This window comes from Mizuhopecten yessoensis, unplaced genomic scaffold (genome assembly GCF_002113885.1).
Source record: "Mizuhopecten yessoensis strain PY_sf001 unplaced genomic scaffold, ASM211388v2 scaffold371, whole genome shotgun sequence".
Classification (NCBI taxonomy): Eukaryota; Metazoa; Mollusca; class Bivalvia; order Pectinida; family Pectinidae; genus Mizuhopecten; species Mizuhopecten yessoensis.
Genome location: NW_018403513.1, coordinates 1,017,158 through 1,028,540, shown reverse-complemented (window position 1 = coordinate 1,028,540; position 11,383 = coordinate 1,017,158). Strand labels below are relative to the sequence as shown.

The window sequence follows — 11,383 nt, the reverse complement described above, 5'->3', positions numbered from 1 at the left end:
AGTTTGTCTTTTTTTAACCTGTTGTACATTTTGTATTATGACGCTGTAGAATGTTTTGTCTCTGTGTGCTGACGCCGTGGTTTGTTTTATCTGTGTGTGTTGACGTTATGGACAGTTTGTCTTTGTGTGTTGACGTAATGGTACCGTTTGTCTATGTGTGTTGACGTTATATGTAATATATCACCTCTGTGTGTGGACACTGTTGTGCAGTTTGTTTGTTTCTTGACGGTTTTTGTGCAGTTTGTGTCTGTGTGTTAACGTTATTGTACAAATTGTCCCTGTGTGTTGACGTTATGGTATAATTTCCCTCTGTGTGTTGACGATATGGAACAATTTGTCTGTATGTTGTCGTTTTGTTACAGCTTATCTCTGTGGTGCATTTTCACAATGTGTGTTCACACTGGTTTGTATCGAAAATACTTTGTTCAATAATCTTACAATGACGCTAGACGTTAACAAAGATGAATGAATGCATTCTGGAAGAGATTGACATTGAAGGAGATATGTCCCGAAAAGAAAAGTCGATTTTTAAATGCGAGGCTATTGTATTTCTTCCTCGCTAAGTTCGCAGTTTGTCGATGAAGAACACTTTCCTGCAATTGTTACGATCTGTAAGGAGAAAATCAAAGAGATCGAATTTTATCAGAGTTATTGTTATCATATTTTATAGAAAACTAAAAACACTGTATCAGTATAAAGATTCAGAATAAATGAGCTGATTTTACCTGACGTATAAACTCTTAATGGTTTATTCAATTTATCAAGGGTCAAATTGACTAATTAATTTAATATGACATCACTTTTAAAACTATTGAGCAGATTTTAGCCAAAGTATATTAATAACATGGCTTCTCCGAATACATATTATTCCTCATTTGGTATGAATATATCTACAATCAAACCATTGAAAATCATTATCCGTAGTGGTTATTGGGTAACAACAAAAGTTATTTATTAATAATTGCGGCATAACAATGCTTAGGTGCCATTTATTGTTTATTACGATAGCCATTGTTTTCAAGCGAATACATAATATATAAGACGTAGCCATTAAATTAACGTATTGTTTTCAAGCGAAATACATAATATTAAAGACGTAGCCATTAAATAAGCGTATTGTTTTCAAGCGAAATACATAATATTAAAGACGTAGCTTTAAACTAAATAGATCAAATTACATATCTATTTTATACAGAGACAATACTTTTCTTAGTAATCATAAAGGTCAACTTATAAGCTATGTTTTATTTTGTTATTATAAAAAAATTGGCATAACCAGGGGATTTAAATATTTGAATTGAACAGTAGATTGTATACACATATGTCATGAACACTGTGTGCCTGATCAATCTCCAGCATCAAGCCACGGCCACCTGTGTGACCGAGAACCACCAGCAGAGTCAGTCACATTGTTTCGTTAAACGATCCCTAGATAAACGAAGTAGGGAACACTTATTTAAAAAAAAATATACTCAATTGATAAACTACATCCTTGGTACTCCAGGAGTTACGCTCACTTTCGCTCTCTGCACCCCTCGAATATGTCGTAGCAAAATTGAAGGCACAAGACAAGCTATTTGATTGGTCGCGCTTGACTGATGATTGTCCTTTGCAGATTACAGATGAGTTACACCCGACTTCACAGCCAGTCAAATTCACCGCTAAGCGACGGTCTGATTCGTTTGATGTACATCAAAGAATCAAACGGGTCTTCTCGTCTCGTCCACTAGGTGGTGCACACTTGACCTTCGTTTTTGCTATGACATATTCCAGTTGTGCAGAGAGCGAAAGTTAGTGTAGCCCGTAGCCCCTGGAGTAGCGAGAATAGAAGAACTGATAACTAATAATAAAAATAATTTAAAACAATGAAAATCTGAGTGATAAGGACATTACAATTTGATTTTCCTTCCTTTTTCATGATTTCCTTAGCATGTTTTTAACGATTTTTATTTTAAGTTCAATTTTGAGAAATATTGAGTTTTCTATAAGATATAATTGTGGTAAAACCCCCAATAATGTGTAATTAATACCAAAGAAACTGTCAGTGTTCGGAAAACAAATTGATAAATCCACCAAGATAAGATATTTCTTTGAGTTATGTATTATCATAGTTTTCATTCTAGTATATTTACATTCTGTATGCTTAGACCCATTGACAAAAATTACATTCATAAATGCATAACACAGGTGTTCATAGAATCTCAGCACGTGGGAACTGATAGTAACCTGATCACACTGCGTAGTAATACACTACAAAAACTACTCACTCGGAACGACCGACCTAGATGCTTAATTCTTACATCTTAAAATATTATTGAACTGTGCTTTGTGAAATATCCACGTATTCACGTGTCCTGTGCTACAAATAAACATTGAATATGGAACTACATTTTGTTGTGTTATTGTTGTTGACGGTTGCTAAGATCTCTCACGATAGTGTCACATTTCCCCGCGAAAAAACACTGTTCTCGCCACTGCGTTGCACCCGTGTATAAGCAGGAACAAACCCTGTTTATTTGTTTTATTCGTTGTTATATCGATCCACTGAAAGGATTCGTCAATGTAAATATAAGGAATGATATTTATTTTTTCAACATTTATGAGGTCATAACAACAATGGGTTTTTGGACATATTTTACATGAATCGCTAACGCGATTCATTCAATATGTCCATAAACCCATTGTTGTTATGACCTCATAAATGTTGAAAAAATAAAAATCATTCCTTAAATGAATTAGTATTAAGTATGTTGTCTCAAACATTGTCAGCACTGATAACACTCTGATAGTTTATCCTGGTGGCACTCGTACAAATAGATAACACCAAATTATATACAACTTTATATATATTTCAATCAGATGCATAATAAAAACGTCCGAACGTGACTATTATTTGTGATCAAATAATGAGTGACAGAGATTCATAAAAAAAGAGAAAATAAACATCGAACGAAAATCACATATGTGTCATTGATAAATCACGAGTTGGTTGTTGAATTTTCATATCCATATCATATATTAAGTCGGAGCTAAATAAGACAAAATAGATGGACCGATGGCATCACCTTTGCGTACACTCATAAATTTATCGATCATTTAACGGCCTTGATGAACTATCGGAAAATGAAATACATTACGCATATCTACATATGCCCACCACATTCACGCGAAGTTTCGGGTGTATTCGGCCAGTGGTTTATGAGGAGAACTAGGGCAAAATAGTTGGCGAATAAAAAATAATAAGAAAGAACAATAATAATGACAAGAAGAAACGTAGCAAAATTAATAAGTCCCCAACTTCGTTTAGTTGATTTGTTTAACAGCCCTAGTACGTTTATATTCTTGTTCCGTTGTCAATATCAGAGATTTAATGTCTTTAGTACTATTATCCCTAGCAACGATATCATGAAATGTAAATGTCAGTGGCCGGATTATTCATTTATAATATTTAATAAAGGACGGATGGATAAACTATCAAATTGTTTTCTTAACGTCAAATTTGCAACGATCGTCAATAAACCCAACCATGCATTTACAGTTAACGTCCGTACCACTCCCATCGTATTGAACAGTACAGGTACCGTTGTTTTCACAGGGGTTAAACATACAGGGATCTGATCAAATAAAACCGCAACAAAACTGAACAGTCAAGGTGAAAAGAAATAACACCAATGATTAAAATAGAGTCATGGTGTTTTTACGTTCTCAGTTCCAGGCGTGTATGCTGTTTTGGAAGAAGAATCTACTTAACTGAGTGTCCCTTTGGAATATATTATGTAAGAATGAGCTTTAGGAACACCTAGCCCTGTTCATTCTACACTTTTCAAGGGTCTCCATCAATCACTCTTTTATTCATATTTTGGCTTGGTTTTGCGACAACTCTCATTTTAAAGCGGTAGTAGTATCACACGCGTCTTATTAACCTTAATTCTTGCATTGTTTGACATGCCAGATAAACGAAGAATGCTGAGTGTCATTTAATACCTTGAATCTGCTGTTGCCAAAAAAATCCAGTGTAACACACACAATTCCAAATAAGGCTTTAAGAACAAAATTTACAATGTATTAACGGTATGCCTATATGTAAATGGGACTACGTCATGCAACGTAAACAGTGGTTAGTATTGGTATCAATATATCCTACCACGAGTTTAGACACATAGCGACACCGATGGGCATTATTAAAATGATGTTTTATATAGTTCTTTCCAATAAACATTTATGTTTTAGAGAGAAAGAAAAAAAGAAGAAAAAAACATCGCACAGCCGTATAATGACGAAAGTGTTTATATTACAGTACATGTGTTTTACAACAAACACATGTACTGTAATATAAACACTTTCGTCATTATACGGCTGTGTAGATTTAAATGTTGTAAATATACAACATTTAAATCTACTATCACTCTACAGTCAGTGACTATGATTGAACAATTCATTAAAATATCATACTTCATGACAAACAATCCAGTAAAATACAACATTTTAACAATATAAGCGCTATATCATATTGTACAAAATTCCTCTTTAATACGCGATGTCAAGTGAATTAAAAAAACAAATCTGAATAATTGAATATAGTTGTTGTGTGAACACGGCGTGAAAAAAACGATGCTCGTCAAAACATCGGATCGAGTCACTCCCAGAGTTACAGGATACAAATGCTAGTATGATTGTAGTAAATATGAATTATTATCTGGTAGTGAGTGACTTAATGAAAAACCTCGCGAGAACCGCACAAGAATGTTGTCTGTCAAACAGGGCTCCCCACACAAGTCGCTTCAAGGGTTCAAGTTCAGGGTACATACAGTGAGATAACGATGATAGAGATAGCTAATGGTCTAAGGTAATTAATTCATTAGATGGTACAAAAGCTCCGGGCAAAAATAGGGAACGCAAAGGAATTAAATAAACCAGCATTTAGTGTTCATTTTTATCAATCTAGACTATGTTATAAACTGTTTGGTCAGCTTAATAGGCAATAAGCACTTTATTTTACCATATGTCATTAATCAAATTCAATTTGATTGATGATAAGACTTGGTCATATGCTGTTGCGAAATAACCTTGAAACATACACCAATGCACGTTATTATGATTGTTATTTTAATTATTTATTCAATCGTCGAGGTTTTGATAACTGAGCACTACATGATTAATTGCTAGAATATAATGAAGAGTCTATAACCATTATATAGTTCTTCTCAAATATGCCATTTTAAAGTTTGTATTCCCTTATCATCATGTAATTTGTTGAGTCGTCTGCATACTCTCTCTCTCTCTCTCTCTCTCTCTCTCTCTCTCTCTCTCTCTCTGTAACTGATCGGTAAGTTACTGCTATATTGTATATGTTTAAAAGGAGACGGATTTACATAAGTTATTAACTTTTTTTCTGAATCCTTTTGTGTATCATGAAATGTTGTTGTAAAACATAAAATAAAATTTAAACTAACCTTGAAACTGACAAAAAAAGGAGGAGACGTTTATATATCATACACTCCATATAATTTAAATGTGTGATCAATAGACGTACAAGAGTGTTGGCGATACTCTTTATATCCATTTGTTGCTTTTTACATATAAAATATACACAAATCGATATGTATTTGAATTATTTAAAATATAAAATAAGGACACTGTTGTAGATTTACATCACTTATATTAAATCCCTGTACAAGTTTATCATGAACAGTGATTTATTTTAGGATCTCAACTATTCAACCAAATCATGGAGAAACTTGAATATTCATTATTGACCTCTCTGCAATACATAACTTTTTTCCTCAGGCTAAACATAACGGTACTGTTTTCTAAAACCAAAAAATATGTATATAGTATTATATCAAGAAATGAGCCTTATTTTGTTATTTATGGCACTGCTGCCAACATAAAGGCACATAATTTCTAAATATTCCAACCTATTTTTACTAAGGTGTAGAAGTTGGATTCAAAACCTCAGCAAAGCCTTGGTCTTACTTAAATTCTACACTCTCTGGTAAAATATCCATATTCCACAAATGCTCAACTCTCTTAATTACAGAGTTATGATTTCCGTTGGCGTGTCACAGTTATATGATATGACAGACACCTGCTATCGGGCGAGGCTGTTTCGGCTATACAAACGGATATTTTAAACTGTTTTAGACTGTATATTTATTTACAAGTATTACTTTGTCAAAACACCCTCATCTATTTTTTTCACAGCTTCGAATATGCACTGTTCAAATTCAAAGAATGACATGTTCAAGACAAGTTAACAATAAGACCATTGGAGTTACGTTAGACACGAGATATGTTGAAAGATAACATTTCTGCAGCGAAAGGGGAAAAAAGTTTCCTGCCAGCTGTTAATTTACAGGAACACGTGACTTGATAAGGATAATAAAGTGCTAGTCCTTCGTTCCGACATTTTTGCTTTTTAGTTTCAAAGTATCGTTGATGCTATACTAACATTCATGATGTTTTGGGTTGCAATTTTTTGTGTCGTTTCTTTGACTGTTGACTGTAGCGTTGGCAACTTGAACGAGGACACAGTTTTTGACGTCCGGGACATCAAGCGTATCCTTACGGAGCATCAGCAGCAGATTGGTATGTATATGGTCAGCTACCATTTATCTAGCCCGAGTTTCCTCTGGCCCTGACACCAGACTTAGACATTTTGACAGATATACCAGACATCTATCTGTCACAATGTCTTAAGTCTGGTGTGAGGGCCAGACGATACTCGGGCTTCCATTTGTCACGATTATTATTGTCAAAAATGAAGACCTTAAATACGTATTCTTTTAATTTCAGCAAACTGAACACATTGTACGAAAGAAATAGTGATTGATAGTACTGATGAAGGACAGTTGCAATATATGTACAGTACGTGTAATATATATAATGTGTCTGTTTAATACCATAGCTCTGCACATAGTCTATTACATATGATTATACCTGTAAACTTACTTATTTAAGTAATGATGCGAATGTGATTTCGGGATTATGTAAATAAATTGTATATTTATTTTGTATTTTGATGTTCTTGTCTGTCAAAAGTGAAAACATATTTTAAAATGTTAAGCAGAAATATGAATATGTTATGATTAATGATTATCAAACATAATGGGATTCCCCATGATGCATCATTCGTGTACTGAATCTACTTTGACCATACGGTGATCTGATGTAAATTAGTGCTATTTATAATACATAGTTTATGTTATTACAGACACCATCAATAAGGCAAATGCTATTCTTGTTCTGAGAATGAATGTAATGGAAGAGGAAAACCGATTAATGAAATCGAAATTAGCTAACGTAAAATGCAACGTACCTGAAGAGGAACTCAACCTTCAAACTCAACCCAACGACGGACCAGTGAAACCAACGATAACAACTCAATCTGGTTCTGATGACGCAACAATGGACGAATACGGACCCGATGAGCACGGGCAAAGAAAAATGACCAAACGAAATGCTCCAGGTGACAGCACCCTACATTTGAAACAGCCCCACTATATCAGGAGTGATATCCGAACGATATCAGGTATACATCATCTTTGTTATTTAAGAGTCATTTCAGGACCCAATCTAATTATTTTCCCATTAACGATGTGTGAACATTTTTTTTTCCATGTTCAAACTTCTGTCATCGCATATTACCCCAAACAAGATGAAACGAAGGTGTTCATAGTCGGAGTACAGTATTAATAATACATATTTTAAAAACACTTTTTTTCATTCACGGAATTCATTAGGAATTCCTATTTTTGTAATGTTAGTTTTTGACTTTAATATATTTTAACCAGGGACAGTACGTCCCTGATTTTAACACATTCCAGATACACGTTTTGTGTTAAGATGTCGATGCGACGCAATTACTTTGTATCATCATGAATATTCAACAACTATGGAGTTTTGTTGAGGTGAATATGTAGGTTTATGAACCTGAGAAATTAAATTAACCACAGTTTAGTCTCTTGTCACTTTTTCTATATCTCAGTTCATTGCAATCACATGTTCGTCACAACAAATTCCATCATTGATAAATATCATCTATCATTTTAAAACTTCATAATACCAGTAATTACCAGGGAGGTATGCTCTTTGCGAAACACGTAATATAAACAAAATATTATTTTCTTGCTACTGTAATGTGTATTCAGTGAAATGTTATATCCCTTAGGAAACCAAGTTGGATTCTATGTTACCCTCCGAGGACTTCGAGGTGTTTCCTTGGGAAGCCATCAAACAATACCGTTTGATAACGTTGTAACTAATGTCGGTAACGGATACAGCAAAATGAATGGCATCTTCTCAGCACCGGTCGATGGCATCTATTCTTTCACAGCTATTGTTCGTAGCTACATGAATTCCGAAGCGCATCTCATAATTACTAAAAATGGAGAACGTATCGGCAATGTTTACAAAGGTGATCAGGACAGAACTGCAACATGTACGGCAGTGCTGGTCCTGAATGCAGGCGATCATGTATATGTTCAGAATACGAATGCAAGTGTTACCGATCTTTTCGGATTTGACTATAGCTCCTTCTCCGGATTTCTCATCTGAGGTTTGAACTTAATAAACTGGTACGCGACCTTTGTTGTTTGCGTATGTTGTTAACTTAAAGTGGTTTCTTAATGCAAGCACATGGTGACATGGGAACTCTTATATTTTAAGGTGAGATAGTCACTGAGATTGAATTTATCCTTTGAGTTTAAATGAGGGTTCAACCGTGTCCATCACCTAGCGGACTGGCAGATGCAGTGATGTTGCCCTAGTTGCCCGGGCAATACCCTTTTTCTGTGTCCAAAATTAATCTGACCCAAATATATTTGAATATTTTCCTCCATTTCATATGCGAGTTTCTTATAAAAAGCTGAACCAAAATTGTGTATAGCCGGCTATCCCTAGCCAGCATTGTCAATAGGTTGAGGGTGTTGCCCAAACACCACTGATTTATCCCTCTGTTGTCACATGGTCTTTGTTTTGCCTGACCCTAACTGGTTATCCATGCACTAGCCCATTACCTGTATTGAAATTCTCTCGGAGGAAAGTTGGGCTATACCATTTGTGGGAATGAGGTAAAGTATTAATATACCGGCCGACAGCTGTAGGTTAAGTCTGTTTCATTTTTACCTGTATTTTTACCTGTGATTTCAAGTGTATACGGTCATTAAGAGTCATAATTGTGATTATCACATGTTCTTTTTAAGTATCATAGAATTTGCTAATTAAAACATACTGTTTACCTTTTGTTAGGGATTGACGCACAATATACAGCATATACCTCATATTGTTATAAAGTTGATTTTATCCCAAAAGAGGAATTTAAACACATTATTCAATTTATACTACACAATTCAATTTATATTTTCCCAAATGTCTGTGTATCACCAAATATTGGACAGACACTTCTCTAGTTTTTCCTGCATCAATGTTATTGTTTGGGATGAATTTGGGGCTGAAAAATCACCAGTGCATTCAGTATAATGAATATCAATACAAATATAGTGATGGTCACTGTATTGATTTTGGCGTGATATGTGTGATAAATTACAAAATATAGGTAGTTGCCGAAAGCTGCGATTCGAAATGTACCTATGTATATATATAACCAACATATACACAATGGAACAGCCCCTCGATCGCACACACACACACACACCTCCCCATCCCACCCCAAACTCTGAGCTTTACCTCATGCTTTAATCTAGAACACATAGTCTATTTGGAGCTCCGGTCGTATTGATGCAACTTGCAGTTATCTTGAATTGATATTCATTCGGCAAAAGAAAAATTCAAAAACCATGTCACTAAGTTTTAGTTAGGGGAGACTGGAGCAAGTTCGGCCAATTTTTATTAAAACCGTACTGGGCTGCACAACATTGTTGAAATTTGTGTACATAAACCATTTTGAAAAGCTATCCCATGTCTTTCATAAAATAGAAAGTACTAATTGTAATTGGGGACCATTACAGAAGTCCCCAAAACCCCCGCAGTTACATGTATGTTCACAGTGTCATAATAGACCTAACATATGAAATTTCAACCAATCAGAAGCTTCCGTGTCGTGTGGTAACAATGGGCACAATATGAAAATAAAGACTTGAATGCACAACTACATATGCCAATTGTTAATCATGTGAAGTTTCATCAAGATATGCAAGATATGCTTTTCGAGGAAATGATCGGACAAGTTCATGGCGGAAGAAGAAGAAGAAAGAAGAAGAAGAAAGAAGAAGATGAAGAAGAAGAAGAAGAAGATGAAGAAGAAGAAAGAAGAAGAAGTAGAAGAAGAAGAAGAAAGAAGAAAGAAGAAGAAGAAGAAAGAAGAAAGAAGAAGAAGATGAAGAAGAGGAAGGAAGAAGAAGAAGAAGTAGAAGAAGAAGAAGAAAGAAGAAGAAAGAAGAAAGAAGAAGAAAGAAGAAGAAGATGAAGAAGAAGAAGATGAAGAAGAAGAAGGAAGAAGAAGAAGAAGTAGAAGAAGAAGAAGAAGAAAGAAGAAGAAGAAGAAGAAAGAAGAAGAACAACAACTGAGTGTTCTGACTAACTGAAGCAGTCAACAACAATGACACGTCAATCTAATCATCTTTACTACTGGATTATGGTAATATTTCGACACAATAAAATATGTATCACCCTTGTGGTAGGGAAACATGATTGTTTGTTTCTCCTCGATAAATGTTTAACTTGAGCTACACCCTCCTGAAACATGATTTATCTTGCGAAGTGAGAAACAAAGAATCATGTTTCCTTGCCACAAGGGCAATACATGTACAATAGCCTATATAATATCGCTGCCCTGTTCGTCCATATTCTGTTAGGACAATGAGATTTACAAAGTTAACTATACTTTGAATGAAGTGACAACAGATGGCATAACCCCTACTTTTAATAGACTAACTACTGAGTCAATTCAACAGCAACCAGATGGAACTTTAGAAGTTAAATGTGTCATATGTCAGAATGCATGGCCATCTTGGATTTTGCAATGACTCGAAAAATAAAATGGACATCTTTAGGCCAATGAAACGATCCTTTACTAGTTTTACTACTATTTGCCCGGTGGAACTAGAAGTCACATATATCTTACAGTCAGTCAGAGGACATGATGTCCTTATATTACAACACAGAATTTGAAGTAGACCAAACATATCAATTAGTTGCAGCCATTGACTTGACCATATGTTTAAATGCTTTGTTACATTTGACCTTGCAGAGCTGGAGAAGATGTTGAAAATGTATCAAGACTCTTTTTTTCAATAATAATGGGCACCCTTTCTGCCAAAAAATGGATTCATACTTTATTAAAACAAAGCTGATTTTCCTGTCCAATAATGATTAACACCAAATTCTATTAGAAAACAAGTACACTGTATAAGAAGCTGGATTG

The 11,383-nt window shown here is 34.7% G+C and overlaps 1 protein-coding gene across 1 annotated transcript; it reads left to right on the top strand.

Annotated features, from left to right (window-relative positions):
• Nucleotides 1-6,369: 6,369 nt before the first annotated feature.
• On the top strand, nucleotides 6,370-8,850 carry LOC110446775. The gene is made up of 3 exons (XM_021492081.1): nucleotides 6,370-6,588; nucleotides 7,214-7,531; nucleotides 8,171-8,850. Exons 1-3 carry the CDS (start codon nucleotides 6,456-6,458, stop codon nucleotides 8,554-8,556), a joined length of 837 nt encoding a protein of 278 aa, XP_021347756.1. The 5' UTR covers nucleotides 6,370-6,455; the 3' UTR covers nucleotides 8,557-8,850.
• The last annotated feature ends 2,533 nt before the right edge of the window (nucleotides 8,851-11,383 follow it).

Bases quoted from the DNA above. Each gene is read 5' to 3' on its own strand.
- LOC110446775 (XM_021492081.1), top strand. From the start codon at position 6,456: ATGATGTTTTGGGTTGCAATTTTTTGTGTCGTTTCTTTGACTGTTGAC. The intron at 6,589-7,213 runs GTATGTATATGG...ATGTTATTACAG, and splicing joins GGAGCATCAGCAGCAGATTG to ACACCATCAATAAGGCAAAT. The intron at 7,532-8,170 runs GTATACATCATC...TATATCCCTTAG, and splicing joins TGATATCCGAACGATATCAG to GAAACCAAGTTGGATTCTAT.